This window comes from Osmerus mordax, chromosome 2 (assembly GCF_038355195.1).
Source record: "Osmerus mordax isolate fOsmMor3 chromosome 2, fOsmMor3.pri, whole genome shotgun sequence".
NCBI lineage: Eukaryota > Metazoa > Chordata > Actinopteri > Osmeriformes > Osmeridae > Osmerus > Osmerus mordax.
Genome location: NC_090051.1, coordinates 20,166,486 through 20,183,040, shown reverse-complemented (window position 1 = coordinate 20,183,040; position 16,555 = coordinate 20,166,486). Strand labels below are relative to the sequence as shown.

General features: G+C 43.3%; 3 protein-coding genes across 6 annotated transcripts; 2 read left to right on the top strand and 1 right to left on the bottom strand.

The window, feature by feature from the left end:
* Window positions 1-1,074: 1,074 nt before the first annotated feature.
* On the top strand, window positions 1,075-5,555 carry LOC136961562 (DCN1-like protein 2). 2 transcript variants are annotated; one of them, XM_067255142.1, is made up of 7 exons: window positions 1,075-1,106; window positions 2,175-2,391; window positions 2,660-2,828; window positions 3,509-3,639; window positions 3,909-3,991; window positions 4,098-4,194; window positions 4,509-5,555. In XM_067255142.1, the coding sequence occupies exons 1-7, from the start codon at window positions 1,104-1,106 to the stop codon at window positions 4,586-4,588; spliced, it is 780 nt and encodes a 259-aa protein (XP_067111243.1). In that variant the 5' UTR covers window positions 1,075-1,103; the 3' UTR covers window positions 4,589-5,555. The 2 variants fall into 2 exon arrangements, with proteins under 2 accessions (XP_067111243.1, XP_067111242.1); XM_067255141.1 differs by lacking the exon at window positions 1,075-1,106 and having other exon boundaries at window positions 1,944-2,391.
* A 1,086-nt stretch (window positions 5,556-6,641) lies between these two features.
* LOC136962319 (growth hormone-regulated TBC protein 1-A-like) lies at window positions 6,642-10,815 on the top strand. 3 transcript variants are annotated; one of them, XM_067256065.1, is made up of 8 exons: window positions 6,642-6,820; window positions 7,459-7,604; window positions 7,742-7,900; window positions 8,742-8,866; window positions 9,003-9,099; window positions 9,347-9,483; window positions 9,593-9,778; window positions 9,859-10,815. In XM_067256065.1, exons 1-8 carry the CDS (start codon window positions 6,750-6,752, stop codon window positions 9,961-9,963), a joined length of 1,026 nt encoding a protein of 341 aa, XP_067112166.1. In that variant the 5' UTR covers window positions 6,642-6,749; the 3' UTR covers window positions 9,964-10,815. The 3 variants fall into 3 exon arrangements, with proteins under 3 accessions (XP_067112166.1, XP_067112157.1, XP_067112173.1); XM_067256056.1 differs by having other exon boundaries at window positions 9,311-9,483; window positions 9,859-10,814; XM_067256072.1 differs by having other exon boundaries at window positions 6,683-6,820; window positions 7,307-7,604; window positions 9,311-9,483; window positions 9,859-10,813.
* lamp1b (lysosomal associated membrane protein 1b) lies at window positions 10,815-15,623 on the bottom strand. Its single transcript, XM_067256097.1, has 6 exons — window positions 15,355-15,623; window positions 13,993-14,171; window positions 13,745-13,873; window positions 13,424-13,490; window positions 12,975-13,142; window positions 10,815-12,694 (listed from the first exon to the last, which is right to left on the bottom strand). Exons 1-6 carry the CDS (start codon window positions 15,413-15,415, stop codon window positions 12,555-12,557), a joined length of 744 nt encoding a protein of 247 aa, XP_067112198.1. The 5' UTR covers window positions 15,416-15,623; the 3' UTR covers window positions 10,815-12,554.
* Window positions 15,624-16,555: the final 932 nt, after the last annotated feature.

Here is a 16,555-nt window from a genome sequence, read left to right as displayed (position 1 = left end):
ATACATTGGCAGGTTTGTGTAGGCCTATTCAAATTCCAAAAATGTTCTTGCCATTTTTGCAATTAATGTGACAAACGTCACAAAGGGCTAATGTGATAGTAGGATAAAACATGTGATTCATTGATGTTTGCCTGACTGAATTAACAAAGGTTAATAAATGAACTAAATTAAAACAAGCTGCATACAAATGTACACTATCATACACTATTAGGAGAATATATATCCTGTAACAGCTACAGTAAAGGGTGAATCCCTGATTCATGCTGTCTCTCTTGAGCCTCGTCCCACAGTTCTCACACCCTGTTATCTCTACGACCAAGATGTGAACACTCCCAGCTCAATGCAGCTACTAAACACACACAGTATATAATGTATTTATTTAGCAGACGCTTTTATTAGACGCTTTTATCCAAACCAACGTACAGAGAGTTCATGAAACCTCTTGATCTGCAGTCAAATGCAGTTATAATGAAATACATATAACATAGGTGTAACACAGTATCAAATGTAAGAGACGTTTAACATTTGGGATATAATACACGTATTGTTAATAAAATAGATTTGGTTTATAAACGTGTTGCCTAGTAATTCAATGGGTTGTGTTAAATCATGAAAAAAGGGGATTGACAGTATAAGTAGCTATTAACGTAGTGGCAGTGTTTCGAGTAACTTAGCCTACTTCTATACTTTGATCATCCAAAATGTGTATGTTTTAGAATTGTAATTAAGATTTAAATTAACTTTGTTCTGTAAAAAGAAGTCACAACACAATTATACATAAAATGGGACTGTTACAACCCTTTTGGTCACACCATACGAGGTGGAATAGAATGTAGCCCCAGTTGCCTCTAACAGTTACTTAAGAAGTTTGGAATATGTTGTCTTTATGGTTTTAACAATCCTCCACCAATTTGAAATGGGTTCATTTTATATCCATCGTGAATCATTTCCTCACAGTAATATCCGATAGTAGGAGAAAGTAAGCGCTCACAGAAATCCAGCGATATCAGATGACCTCAACCACACGTATTACTTCCGTACAAGCGCACAAACCAAACACATAGGCACCAAAAGGGTACATTGGTCTCTGCGGGTGTGTGAAAATGGTAGGTAATGAAAACATGATTACAACCTGCAGAAATTGCAGGGGGGAGGTGATAGTGTGAGATAATAACTGGATTATGTGCAATAATGGGCTGTCCCACGTCTTGCAGTGTAAATGTAATGTTTCAGATCAGCTGTTTAGATTACAAAGGACAGTTGGGCTGTTTTGAGAACTATGGTCGGGACACATTCGGTCCAGCACTTAGCTAGCTAGCTACCTCTCATTCCTTTTTGCTAGACCGCTAGTAGTTGTCACGCTAGCTAGCTCTACATTTAAGCTAGCTAGCCAGCTAATGTTATGTGAGCGGGTCAGCGTTAGAGGATTGGCAAAGTGGGTCGCTGTTAGCTACAGCATTGTAGGTCGAGCTGGAGTGGGTTTGCTGGCAATGTCTTATTGACTTGCTTGGCACTCAGTTGTCATTTTACGTGCGTTAGATTGATTTACAATTTATCTGAGTCTCAAACGAGTAGACGCCTTGTATTGGGGCAACATGGAAGTAATGTAGTACTTTTTACTCTCCAGTCTACTGTATATGCACCACGGAGCGTTACCAGGTTAGATAACTCATGTAGTCAGTTTCATGTGAAATGGTAACTTTTAGTCTCAAATTTACTCTCCGATATGGAAGAATCACTCTATAGTTTGAAAAAAGATGAGGCCCCCAGCCCCTTCAAACTTTTGGCAAGCTTGCTCGCGGTGGTTGGATGTTGCTGATGGCATCCCCCTTCTCATGTTACATTCCCTGACCCATTTGCAGGGGCCCATGTGGGCACGTGCATCGATGTTAACCGATGTACTCCAAGAATAGTTAGATAGCTTGTTGACAGGACATTCAAGTATTGCAACAGCCCGTTTGTGTTTTGTGTTGTCTTAGTTTCTTTACTTCTCTAACCATATGTACGTTGCTCCATCCTCTGTGGTTTAAACTACCTCAGCCTGGATGTCTGTGGATGTGTTTGAATCCCTGTGTATTCTTGTCTGTATTTCGGTGTGTGTGTATGTCCTGTTGTCCGTACTGCCAGGGTTGTGTGTGCCGGTGTCTGACAGTCCGTGTCCTGTGTTCCTGCAGCATAAGCTCAAGTCTTCACAGAGGGACAAAGTTCGGCAGTTTATGTCCTTCACACAGGCGGGAGAGAAGACTGCGGTGTACTGCCTGACGCAGAATGACTGGAAACTAGAGGTGGCCACAGACAATTACTTCCAAAACCCAGACCTCTTCTGTAAGGAACCTATGAAAACCTCCACAGACCGCAAGAAGTTGGAACAGCTGTACAACCGCTACAAAGGCAAGTGGAGTCTAGGTCTAGTTATATCATGTCTACTCTCTTTGTCCTGTGAGTATAAGTTTGAGTAGGAATTTAGACAGTACAACGGATCTATAAAACCGATTTGAACAGAGAACATTTACATCATGTTGTGCTTTTTTTTGTTCAGGTATGTAACTAAAGTCTGTGTAATGTGAATCTGCTCCTAGAAGTTTTAGTACTTGGCCATGAGTTCGTAACGTGTCCCTAAATAGACACATTGTTTTAAATTTGACACTAATATCCCCAGACCCCCAGGATGAGAACAAGATTGGCATTGATGGGATTCAGCAGTTCTGTGATGACCTGTGCCTGGACCCGGCCAGCATCAGTGTCCTCGTGGTGGCATGGAAGTTCCGTGCTGCCACCCAGTGCGAGTTCAGCAAGAAGGAGTTCCTGGATGGAATGACAGAGTTGGGGTGAGCTTGTTTTTATTTTGGATATGGAGCTCTTGAATTATTTAGAAAATGAGATTCCAGGATTATTGGGACTGTTTCGTTGATTTGAATTTTTCTGGGGAAACTGAGTAAGTTATTACTGGCGTTATTAGTGTATTGTGTAATACTGGTATGTATGAAAACCTTCCTTCAAGGTACATAGAAGGAGGATCCTTAGCAACTATAGTGTTTGTGTTTGTGTGTCTATCCTCTTAATGTGCATGGTTGCTATATTTAGACTTGGCATTGGTGCTGTGTATCTTAATGGTATGCTCTATCCATGTCAGGCCTGTATGGTGTAAAACAGTAACAGGAGACTGAGGCGTGTCACAGCTAAATCCTCCTGGCTTGTACATTACTGCACTAGACAAAGTACAGTACATTTACATTTAGTCATTTAGCAGACGCTCTTATCCAGAGCGACTTACAGTAAGTACAGGGACATTCCCCTGAGTCAAGTAGGGTGAAGTGCCTTGCCCAAGGACACAACGTCAGTTGGCATGACCGGGAATCGAACTGGCAACCTTCGGATTACTAGCCCGATTCCCCCACCGCTCAGCCACCTGACTCCCCATTACAGTACTGCACTGGACAAAGTACAGCATGTAAACCTTTGAGTTCACTCATTGGTGTGTGTGTGTGTGTGTGCTCCTTCTCCTCAGATGTGACAGCCCAGAGAAGCTGAGGGTTCTTCTGCCCAGACTAGAGCAGGATCTGAAGGACAGTGGGAAGTTCAAGGACTTCTATCAGTTCACCTTTAACTTTGCCAAGAACCCTGGCCAGAAGGGTTTAGGTGAGGGGGAGGGACTTTGTAGTGTATTGAAATATTGTAGATTAGAAATAAAATACTAAAACTGTCCACTCCTTACTAAGATCATCCTAGCACTTATACTCTTATCTTGCTGTTTTACCATCGGATATAGGCATAGGCCAAAAACATACCACCTTAAACCAATGTTATACAATAGACTACAGAGAAACAGTAGGATATTAAATGGGACCAATGCAATGGCCTGAATAAGTCTCTTTAGTCTTCTGTCTACAGTATGTGTGTGCTTTCAGATTTGGAGATGGCGGTGGCTTACTGGAACCTGGTACTTGCGGGTCGCTTTAAGTTCTTGGATCTATGGAATAGATACTTATTGGTAAGTCATGGTTGTTGAGACAGCTTAGTGACTTAGTTTTATTGTTATTTCCATAGAACTGGCGGTATACCTCAGGTGAATTGAGAACCAGTTTTGTCCTCCACAGGAGCACCACAAACGTTCCATCCCCAAGGACACATGGAACCTCTTACTGGACTTTGGAAACATCATCACAGACGACATGTCAAACTATGACGAAGAAGGTGAGTTCGCTTGGCTGCAAAATGTTAATATGACATGGAAAATACATTTATTTGATCACTAAGTATTATATACTACACAATCTAATAGTTGGAGTGGTACAATTTAAAGGTAGACCTAAATGAGCCAGGTAACGCTTACCCTATGATGACAAAAAGCTGATAAATGAGTTTCCTGGCAGTGAATCCCTATCGTCTCTGGTTGGTGGATGCCGAGGTTACATGTAGTATGTACAGTATGTCATGCAGTCTGCTTTTAAGTGTTAATATTCAGCCATGTAATGAATTATGCTAACATAGTGTCGTTCCCAACTCAGGGGCGTGGCCAGTTCTGATAGATGACTTTGTGGAATTTGCTCGACCAATCGTGACAGGATCCAAACGTATAAGCCACTGATCTGAACACCGGTCTCGCCAGGAGAGCATGACTTTGTTCCCACTGACTTTGTAGTTTTTGTTTTATAAGACGATACGAGATACAAAAATGCATCCGAGAAGAACTGAAAAGCACTTGAAACCACGTCACCGCACAAATATCAGGAATCCACCTATCAGGGAGTATAACAATAATGACAACGCTATAAGTGGGTCATCTCTGTGCTCATGTGTTGGAGAAGGCACGGCTTGCATTTCACCAGCTTTTGGTTGTGGACTCTATGGAGGAACAAGGAAGCCCTGCCAGAGGAGGAAACCTGTGTTGTTTTCTGGCCCTGGTGTGATATCCAAGCATCCTGGGCCAGAACTGTGGTCTTCAGAACTGTGGTCTTCAGAACTGTGGTCTTCAGAACTGTGGTCTTCTCAGCTTCAGGTGAAGAGATATCAGACAGACAGACACAACCTCTGACATGTGAGGAGATGAAGCACTGAACACTGGGAGCAAAGCATGGACAGCTTCTGTGAAGACTTGGCCCTCCAGGGAGTTTGAAACACTTGTGGTTGATTTTGTTGATTTGTCAGTTGGCTAGTTTGTCTTACATGGTATCGATCGTGTTTCTAACCCAGAGACTTTGGGACAACGCAATGCCAAGTTATCTCTCTCACGACACCAGCGTCAGAAGAACTATTACAGTTGTTGTTGTTGTACATAAGTATGTACTGAAACAGTACTCAAAGAGCTATATGAAGAATAATATAAATGTTACATTTATAAATCTGAGAGTTGATTCTTGTTGTGTGAAAGCTTTAAATGTTAAAATGCCTAAATATCGTTTGATTCATGTTGATCTCACAGTTAAGTAGGTAACCCCCTGGGCTTAAACTGTTCTGTTGACTTCTGGATAAATCTGTAGCAGTGTGTTATGACCACCACTGTCAAAATGTGTAAAACAATAGATTTTAAATAAATAAGCCATGTTACTTCTAAATGTCCGTTATACTTCCTATTTATCAAACAAGAAATTCCATAATCTCAGCTATTTTGAAAAGCCTTATGGACTAGTCCATTACAAATTGTTTGTGCTTTGTTTGATTTTTTAAAATGTAGACCTCAATCTCCGTGAGCCCTTCCTTAGGCCAATGTCGAGTTCCCCTTACTACCCCATTTCTAATTCAGTTACAGATGTAGCAGTGAGTGTGAACGCACTGTTACATTGTCATTAACTCCTTTGCCTGTCAAGTGGGAAGGCGCTCGTGATACACTTACACTCCTGCAGAGGGCGCACATCACCAGTTACCTACCTGGCCCACTAAGTGGTGTGGGAATGAATAACTGGCATCTAACCCTCAGGAATTCAAATGACTGCATTGTGAGAGCAAAATGTCTCACTTATTTGTCAAATCAATGATTTTGGTTGTTTAGCTCGCAAATGAATAAAGCATGTTTTAGCAGAGATTTAAGCAAACGTAATTTATTTCTTCATTTCTTTGCCCTCTTAGGTAGTTCTACAGCAACTATCAACATAGTGTGACTTCCCTTCCCGTAATGTAGACTGTGTCATAAAATAAGACACAGTCATATATTGTGCATGTTCAGGGACTGCTTGTAAAATCTAACTTAGAGATGTCCTATATTTTGAAGTTCAACAGGGAACAGAAAATAAAATGACAACGCCTATTGTATAAACCCATAACACAAAGCCACCCGTTACGGCCGTTATCATCACATCCCTGCTGGCTGTGTTTTTCACAATATCAGTCACTCGGCCGGAAAGTTATGGGTGGCTAAAAAAGCGCTCAACACTTCCAAAATGTACCTACATGCAAGCCAATTGCTTCGGCTTTCTTTGATGTCAAAATGATTAAATCAATCTTCTTTCAATCGGAAACCCAGAATTACTGTCTAATAAAGAGCCAATGATATCCTCTGCTCTTCACTTCCGAAGTACCTGTTGAATGCCTGGGGTGGTGGGTGTTCCAGGTACATGTCCCGCCCCCTAAGCCCTGTGGTTGGCTTATTACTTGACTGAGGTGGAAAGCTAAAGTGAACAGCGAGAACACTGGACGATAACATACTTTTACTTTGGCCGTTGAATATGGAATAAACAAAATAACTATTTTGTGTTTGACCGGATAGTTAACTTTCAAGGTATAATCTTATAGTTTATAGGTTGGCTCACAGAATGACAAGTGAACTGAATGGAAATGTTGGTTCCGTTCCTCACCTGAACGCGAGTCAGAATGAGAATGACAGGTAACGGGTTTAAATAATGTTTCAGAAATCTTCTATTGTATGTCTGGGGAAAATGGCATTGCTGTTATTATTATACTAATGTATAATGGTGAACTAACGACATACTTTTAACAACTGTTATGTTGAAACGCGTTGCTTTTAACAGCTGTTATTCAGTCAGGTGACAACGGGTGTACGTTATGTTAATGATTAGGCCTTCTACTTTAATGACGTAGTGGTATCTTCTTATGAAAAGCGAATATGTGTATTTTACTCAGCAAATATATCTTATTATTATAGCCAATCATCTTTTTTATTAACTGTTGATAGTTACATGACAGCCATCAATTATGCATAGAGTGAAACTCACTATCACTGGCATTGCCTTGAATTTTTCAACTGTGTTTGACCAGGTCACCTGCAGGAGAATGGAATTTCACTCCACCTGTGTGTCACCTAAGCTGGCACTGCCACAGCAACCTTAACTAACCAATGTTCTGTTCACAGGCCTCTGCCTCACGCTTTCCCAACCAGGATGTAGGATATAGAATGAGTTTGAAGTGTAGATATAGATGTATGTGTATCACGAAAGGAAGTCCTTCTCGGGCCTATCTCTTTTAGCCTGGACGGTCAGTCAGAATCTGTCTGTGTCTGTGCAGAGTGGACCAGTATGGATTTGAGCTTTCTGAGCAGGCTGGCTCCAACGAGGAGGTAATGAATGAATATGTGGCGGTACTTTCTAGAAGGTCTGCCAGGTGGTCAAAGCTCCTGAAGAGGAAAGAACAGGTGGAGAAAAACACAAAGGGTGAGAGGCCATCAAAAGCACACTCACTGTCAAGCTTCTGGCAAACTCCAGCACAGTCAAAGGAATCATCCAAACACACACACTGATATTTCCCGGTATGTGGGCTGTGATACCCCCACCACTACCTCCCTTCGTAGTGAAGCGCTTTGTGCGTAAAGGCGTGCCCAAAGATCACAGGGCGAGGATCTGGATGGCGAGCAGCGGCGCCCAGGAGCAGCTGGAAAAGAACCCAGGTTACTACCACTCTCTCCTGGCCGCCGAGCACGAGGCCAAGCTGGAGGAGACCATTCGCACAGGTCAGACAACGTCTCTTAAAAAGCGACTGGATCTTAACCCTCGTGCTGCCTTCGGGTCACATGACCCAAAGGTTCATAACAAACCATGGTTGTGTTTACCCAATTTTACCCAATACAAAAACAAATAAAAATAATTTTCTTTTAACCATTCCAATGTGGGGGGTCTGAGACAGCCCGACAGTTAAAAGAAAATGCTTCACTTTGTTTTTGTATGAGGTAAATTTGTCGCAATACGACGGTGGGTCACAATGACTGATGGGTCAGAATGACCCGAAGATAACACAAGGGTTAATACCTCGCTTGTGTGTGTGTGTGTGTGTGTGTGTGTGTACACAGGGCTTAACACACCCGCCCAGATTCATGACTGAAACACCTGATGTGGGATGCAAATAAGTACCCAAATAAGCAAATAGGTCTCACAAGGATAATATCTCCATCAGTGTTCTTCTCAACCACAATAGGATTGAGGTCATTTTAGGGCAATGCAGCTTTTTGCAAACTACAACCATGTGATGCTATTAACTGTCGATCCCATGCTAATACTAAACATGCTAATACCTGTACCAACTAGCAATGGCCTCAAGATATAATTCACTTAGCAGTTCCTTAAACCAGGTTTACAAACATCTTCAAAAAAGGTTATCTTTTGAAGCACTCATTGTGAGTCTTTGACAGGTCAAATCTGAAAAACGTCTTTAAAGATTGGACATTTCAAATATTTGGTTGAATTGGCTGTTGTGAGTGAGCCTTTTCCAGGGGCACGCAACTCTCCCTGTACCAAAGTATGAATGAGTCAATTAACTCAAGCTCAGACATGCTTCTTGTGTTTTCTCCATGGCAGACATGCACAGGACATTTCCAGACAATGTGCAGTTCAGGAACACCACAGAGCCTTGTCTACAGAAGGCCCTGTTCAATGTGCTACTGGCCTATGGCCACCACAACCAGGCTGTGGGGTACTGCCAGGTACGTGTGTGTGTGTGATTTTCCCCTCCTATGCAACCTTAAATGTTCAATTACCAAATATTCTCCTTGTCTATGTGAAGCACATTGTCATCTTCTGGCTAGTTGTTATTAACAAGGTATATTCTCTGTATTCCAGGGCATGAATTTTATTGCAGGTTACCTTATTATTGTCACTAAGGATGAAGAGAAGTCCTTCTGGCTGATGGATGCCTTACTGGGCAGGATACTCCCTGGTCAGTCTTAGATCCATCATGCCAGCTTGCGTTGGCACTGACTGGCCCCAAGGCAAAAGGATTATGGACTGGATATGTTTGCTTGAGACTCTATTCATCCACATTTATCCATAACTGTATATTTAGAATTGAGAATTTGTATGAGCCTGGGAAACAGCCTTCATATTCTCTCTTTCCCTATCTCCCATGAGCTGCTTGTGTTGTGTTGTAGACTACTACTGCCCTGATATGCTGGGTCTGAAAACAGACCAGGAGGTTCTAGCGGAGCTGCTGCAGGAAAAGGCCCCAGCCGTGTCTGGGGGTCTGGGCCAGTATCCTGGCATCTGGACCCTGGTTCTGTCCCGCTGGTTCATCTGCCTCTACATAGACGTTCTGCCCGTGGAGGTACAAACCTTCAGTCCATGTGGAAAGTAGTTGGAGGGGAGAAGATGTATGTTGACACGTGTAGTTAAGGTTATTCTCTAAACTACGGTTCTATGCCTGGTTCCCCTAGACGGTTCTGCGTATCTGGGACTGCCTGTTCTACGAGGGTTCTAAGATCCTGTTCCGCGTGGCCCTGACCCTGATCCTACACCACCAGGCGGAGATCCTGGCCGCACGCTCTCTGCCTGAGGTGTGCGAGTGCTTCAAAGCCATCACCAGGACGCAGTTCACCATGGATTGCCACACCTTCATGCAGGTGAAACTGAGCAGATGATTCACACACACACATTAGATACATCCCCCATTTCTCATGTTAACTCATCCCATTCTACACAGAAAATCTTCACAGAACCTGGACGTCTCTCCATGGCAACCATAACCAACCTGCGCAAGACCTGCCAAGAACATATTTTGTCTGAGGAGTCCAAGTTAAAACTTTAACCCCTTGACCTCACTTCCTGTACACTCAGTGGTTGTTGTCACACACCACGTGACCTGTTTCAAACTTCCTTCTTAACAGACTCCTTTGTTATGAGACTGATTAGGCTTAGTCTAGATCTAGAACTGAGTGGCCATCTGTGATGAATCTCAGTTTATTTGACATGTGTATCTTATGTATGAAGTTATCTTATACAAATATGACTGCATTAGTCTAGGACTAGGTTTACTCTGTGGAAGAGTATCAAGGTGAGAGCTTTAGACAATCTGGTACGCTGTCCAGTGGCACTTATCTCCTCTGTGCCTGGTAGTGCCAGTGTCCTGTATATCTGGTACTACACTGACAGGAGTCCAACGTCCTGCCTTCTGACTGTAGAAATGACATGTCAAATCCATGATGTAGCGTGAGCGTTGGGGTTGATTACCTGCTGTAGTTCTTGTGCAGATGAGACCAGAAAATGACTCAGGATCTGACTTCTTTGAGGTTATCTCCTGTAGCTTTTCTTTATCTCGTGAACTAGGATGTTTTTTTGTACGCTTTTGTATGAGTAAATGTCTGTAGCAGTGCTTTGAAAATGAAAGGAAGATGTTGTCTGATGACCCAACAGGAGTGTGGTCTCTGATCAGATACAATGTTGTTCACTCATGGTGACCTGTAATATCCACCCTGACAAACAGAAATAGATGTAGGATTTTTTCTTTTCACTTTATTCGTTTCAGCCTTTTAAAAGTAAAAATTAATTAAAACCCTATTAATTGTTAGCAATGGACATCAACATTTCTATATGTGGGGCAGAATGTATTTTTTTTTTTTACACTTCCCCTTTCCACTCCAAATAAAGCATCTTCTATTATCAAGTCAAATGCTCAGGCAAATCTATTCACCAAACGTCCCTGGCTCAGCTGCACACAGCGTCCAGAGGGAAACAGGATTGGGAGTGTAGGATTCAGGAACATGACAATCCCACACGTGTCAAGCTTGAGGGGAGGTGGGCACTGATCACATTTGGCATGGAGGGAAGTTAAATGTTGGCTTTTTAGGGAAAGGGGCCCTGGTCTAACAGATGGGCATATAGTGAACATGCACAATCAGCTTAGTCTACCAGGTTAGGAGAACCAATCATCTTCCTCTTCCTCAATTAGCCTCTTCTCAATATCATGTTACCACATTCACTAAATCCAAAGAGTGTAGAAGTATCTAAACAATTGAAACCACTTCCTCTTTGTGCAGCTTAACTCACCCAAAGGAAAATAACCGGTCATGTTTACAAAAACATGTTGTACCATGGTCAATTAGAAAAACCAGTTATCCAGCAAACATCCTTCACATGTACCCTGGGCCTAACAGACTTTTAACCTTGTCTAATATAGTTTGTGTCTGTGGTTACTGAATAAATAACAGTACGTACACATTATGAGCGAATCCAATGAGGAAACTCACAGAACCCTGTCGTATGCATAACGCCTACTCCCACAGTTCAGTCTGAATGGCGAGAATGACAAAGCTCCGACCTTGCTGACCACACTCCGAGTCAGCGGGCATGAAATGACCCTCTCTACAGCATTAACACTCCCACCCACTGAAGTGAATGAGTGAGATAATCCTCTGAGGTACCTCTGACGTGTTCGGGGGGGGCCTTATCAACAGCAGACACCTCTGTACCCAGTCTGCATATGGTCGTCAGCTCATGGTGTCAGCTATTTCCTCCACCTCGGAATGAGAGGGCTGATCTAGATGGTGTGTCCTCTGAGCCCCCGTCAATACGATCGAATAAAGGAACACAAACATGCGCCCTACCTATCCCAGCTCTCCTGTTTGGAGATGAGTAAATACAGATCCTTATGGAAGCGTGGGAGGCATTCTTGCTGATTACTGTACACGTACCTGACTTTGAAGCGACAATAAATAAATATACACACAAAGACGCAACTGTTCAGTCCAAACATGGCAAACGCCGTCCTGTAGGAAGTCTTAACTCTTCGTGGATGGGACGGGCTTGCAGCCACAGCCAGTCATAGTATTCCCTTTACACAGGAGTAACAACAGCTCCTAGACCATGTGACCGACAATGGCCACCAAAACAAAAGACGACAAAAAAAAGACAACAAAAAAAACTATTAATACAAATGAGTAAAAGCAGCAGCAAGGCTTGTGCGGGTAGTCCCTCAGAATCCCATTGGTCAGAAACCAAAAACAGAAGCATAATATAAGATACTAAACTAGTCTACACACAGCATGTGATTATGTACCATGGGATGGCATAGGCACTCCAACCCTCCCACCTGCTCAGTCCCTTAGCAGGAATCTGAAGAATGTCATCACTTCTTAAAACATCACCCAATTCCCATTTCATTCCAAAGAGCAGTTCAGTCCTTAAAGCACTAATAAACCACAAAACAAAATGGGAGTAGTGAGCGAGTGTTGAGAGAGAGGAAGGGAGGGGGTTTACAGGTCAGGCTGGAGGCGGAGCTTGGGGGGAGGATCGACCAATCAGTCTTTGATAGATGGCGGTTAGTAGCGGTGGGCGTAACAGGTGGGTTGGGAAGGGGGGGGGGGTTGCGCTCTCTTGGCACGGAGGGCATCAGGAAGTGCCTCAGATGGTCTGGTAACCAGCGTGGCTCCTCTTCCTTCCGATGAGGTAGGCGACCATGACGACGAGGACCAGGCTAGCCAGGGCGGCGCCCACGATGATGGGGATCAGCATGTCATCCTCGTCCAGCTGACACTCCTCGGCTGGGGGAGACGGAGGGAAGGGGAGGAGTGGAGATGAGAGAAGCAGCGGGTGGAAGAACAGAAAAGAGAGAGAAAAGAGAGGGAGAAATACATTTTTTAACGACAATCTAAAACCTGTGCAAGACAACCCTGTGGTAATCAGCCCCAAAATAATTTTAAACATATATATAATATAAAACTGGGATAACAGTGTTCACAGCACAGTTGTCAGAGTAGCATTCATGTCTTTGACGTAGCCCTCTAGAGGGGCGTGGGGTGAGGTGGGGTGGGGGTGTATTACCTTCTCCAAACATGTCTCCAGCGAGGGCGAAAGGCTGCACCTGCAGCTGGAAGGTGTTGAGAGAGAAGTCCTGGACCACGGCCAGAGTCTGCTCTTCCCGACACATGTAAGACCTCCCCAGGGTGGCTCGCAGGTAGTCCAGACTGACGTTACTGGCTCTGAAGGGCTCTGGGGCGGTTATACATGAGATTTACTGTCGCTTACTAGACATACTGTGAGTCATCACACATAGCATGTGTATAGTCCTGTGCTAAAGTCTTAGGCACAATAAAAATAAACATTATTTGCTCAATTTCACCTTCATACTACTGCACAAATTCACAAGACATATATATATGACAATACTCGTGTAAAAGAAAATTGTGTATGCCTGAGACTATACAGTACTATATATGTGTGTGTATTATTGATGAGCTTAAATTACATCAACCATTCAATATTGCACTCACCACTCATATCCGGCCAAACAGCAGACAGAGTCACTCCACTCAGATGGTACTTACTGGATGTGGTGTTCTGCAGACACATGATTTAGACGTTACAGTAGAGACTAGTTACAGTAGGTCCTCGCTTTATCTACCTGGTTACGATCTGCCATCTAGTGGAAGACTACTGTAAATGCACCATGACTGGAGTGTGATGGATGGAGACTGAGAAAGTGAGTGTTTGTGTGTAAGAGAGTAAATCTCCCATGGTAGAATGTTCTGGAGAGAGATTGTAGTGTGTGTGTGTGTGTGTGTGTGTGTGTGAGAATGAGAGTCGCTCGTCACCAGTGAGAAGAGGAAGGTGAGGTTGGTCTTCTCCTCGTCAGCGATCAGCAGCAAGGTGGCGCTGTCGGCCTCACATGACCCTGAGCTCTTGGTCACGTTGGGCTGTAGATTCATCACATCCAGCACAGTCTGCACACAAACACAATGTAACAGTGGGGGGGGGGGGGGGGGGGGGGTTCTGTGTGTGTGTGGTATGTGTGAGTGTGTGTGTGGTATGTGTGACTGTGTGTGTGTGGTATGTGTGTTACCTTGTTCAGGGTGGCAGAGCTGAAGCTGACATTAAGCTGCAGGCCCATACGAGCAATCAGACAAGCTGTTCCGTTGCCATTGACTACCGTGTAGTTGCCCCTGTCCGGCCTCCCAGGGTCTGTCAGGGGGGGGGCGGTGGGGGGGGCATCTGTGGCGACACTCGGGTGCAAGAAGGCAGCTGTGGTGACGTAACAACGGGGGCCAGTATTACTGAGATGCTCTCTGTTAAACCTTGAGGCCTAACCCAAGTGGGTTACTGTTTAGGGCCTAATAGCAAAGCAAGTGTCAGATCTGAGTCCCCTGACAAGGAATGAACATAGTGCTTTAGCATACTGCCATAGGTCTCTTTCCAAACAAGCTTATTGTCACATTGAGTTTAAGAACTGAAATCCTGCCATGTTGGTGTGATGTTTTGCCACAAACACCAGTCTTAATTCCAGCATAATAGGAATCAGCCCCACAGATAGAAACGGCCACACAACTATGCAGTCTGACTGAATCTCAGATGCTGCTGATTTGACAGCTTGCAGAAAGGCTGGATAGAGTACAGCAGTCTGACCGTTACAATACAAAGCACAATTCAATACAATCCCATAGACTGATCGGGAGAACGAGCTCCGATAGTCTGTTTCTTTGTGGCAACAACAGAAAATGCAATATAAACGGTCATTCCCAGCGCATTAAAGGGGTTCCACATCGCAAAAATACTGCCCGAAATAAGAGTTTACCTCAGGTTTAACGCTTCCAATTTACATTTCTACTTTCTTTTTCAACGTGAACCCACGACAAAATCTGTATGTTTGTAGATTAATGGCTGTAGGTTACCTAAACACAATACTTTATTAAAGCGAAAGACGCTTAGTACATCTAGAAAGACTGACCCACCCGAAAGCTACAAGAAGACAGGTTTGTCCAGAAATTGAGGGGTGATCAGAAATGTTGGGGCCTAGAGCTTAACCCACAAGGGGGACACAGATATGCCTAACTCTACGTTATTTTCTACCCAGTGCAAAGTAAGCGTGCACAGCATTCTAGACAGATCACATGGGGTACACTAACACAAGAGGCACCTGCATTAGTCTAGTGAACTGCCGATTGTGTTAGCAAACTAGCAACCCCGTCAGTTCAAACACCCGGAATGACACTGAAACCAGAAAAACAACTCCTTTCCTCTGGCATCAACCAACAATGTGGGGCACTGACAATAGCTATTTCGTAAGCATAGCATAGGATAAACATCTGTAGCTAGCTAGCATGTTTGGACGAATGTTAGCACTAGATGTTTAGCTAGCCACATACTATACCATTCAATGTTAGCAAAATAATATAGACTGGTTCTCTGACTCTGGAAGAATACTTACCTAGTAGGCCAATGAACAGAATCCCGAGGGATACTGGTTGTTTGCGGTTGGGATGTATCATCTTTCTATAGGCAAATCACAACAACACAAACACTACTAAACGCAGGACGGTCAGCAAGCTAGAATCTACTTAGTCACGCTTCAGTTCAACTAGACTAGCTTCAATGCGTGCCAGAAGTATCCTTTCAAACGCAGGGATCCAGCAGACTATTTCTCTTTAGATAGTTAGCTACTGTTTTCCGCAAAGGCAGTCTTAATATTGGATACACAGGACAATCATCTGATTTCTGCTCACTGCTGCTGCACAAGGGAAAAAATGTGTCTGTGGTCATGTGATCAAGACAAGAGCACCGCCCATATTTTATTCGAGCGGTGATTTGACATTGGGAACATATAGAAATATTAGTTTAATGAATGGTACTATTTTATAAACATACAAAGTTGATTACCGCAAAGCCCTACAGCGTTCATTTTGTCTGTCATGTTTCAAAATGTGAGTTCTTTCAGCCCTAAAAAGTGTAATATGTTTTCCAGGTTTTCCAGTGTTATTTAGGTTGGATAAAGTATTGGTGAGTTGTTTTATTCAGTCCACTGTCTTTCTACTCCAGTTTATTCAGCCAATCTGTCATATAAATTCAGAGCATTTCACACTGACATGTCAAAATGCTTTGTCTTCTCAGTGCTACACCAACCCCACATAATCGCCACGTGCATTGAGCAGTAGGGGCACCCTGAGAACACCTTCTATGGAAAGCTCGTTTAGCTAAAAATGCACTGGCCACTTTTGATAGATACTAGAACTCATTATTTTGTCACTACGATTTCAATAGTTGCTATCATCTTTTTCTGTTTGAAACGTTCGCGGATTTGTCATATCGATAGGTGAGGATTTGCACCTTTATGAGAAGGCCTAGACAACATTTTTCCATGAAAACGGCTGAGCATATTTTGACAAAATACCAGAAAACAACGGTAAACTGGCAAAAACGGTAGTAGTGAGGACACAGCCTCACGGACGGTGCTGTCTCAACTCATACTGTGTTGACGTCATCATTTACAGTTTTTTTTCAAATGCTTACACAATTTTTTTTTACTTGTCCTCTTTTTTCAAAACTTAACACACAAATCCAACAACTGCACACACAAAATGCAAAATGCCTCTCTTCTCTTGCAAAATGAAGCACTGCATTCAAAATATCAC

Coding starts and splice junctions, on each gene's coding strand:
- lamp1b (XM_067256097.1), bottom strand. CDS start 15,415: ATGATACATCCCAACCGCAAACAACCAGTATCCCTCGGGATTCTGTTC. Junction 13,491..13,744: donor TCACCTTCCTCTTCTCACTG/GTGACGAGCGAC, acceptor ATGTGTCTGCAG/AACACCACATCCAGTAAGTA. Junction 13,143..13,423: donor TGTTTGGCCGGATATGAGTG/GTGAGTGCAATA, acceptor TAACCGCCCCAG/AGCCCTTCAGAGCCAGTAAC.
- LOC136962319 (XM_067256056.1), top strand. CDS start 6,750: ATGACAAGTGAACTGAATGGAAATGTTGGTTCCGTTCCTCACCTGAAC. Junction 8,867..9,002: donor AGGCTGTGGGGTACTGCCAG/GTACGTGTGTGT, acceptor TCTGTATTCCAG/GGCATGAATTTTATTGCAGG. Junction 9,100..9,310: donor ACTGGGCAGGATACTCCCTG/GTCAGTCTTAGA, acceptor GTTGTGTTGTAG/ACTACTACTGCCCTGATATG.
- LOC136961562 (XM_067255141.1), top strand. CDS start 2,046: ATGTCTGTGGATGTGTTTGAATCCCTGTGTATTCTTGTCTGTATTTCG. Junction 2,392..2,659: donor GCTGTACAACCGCTACAAAG/GCAAGTGGAGTC, acceptor TAATATCCCCAG/ACCCCCAGGATGAGAACAAG. Junction 4,195..4,508: donor GTCAAACTATGACGAAGAAG/GTGAGTTCGCTT, acceptor TTCCCAACTCAG/GGGCGTGGCCAGTTCTGATA.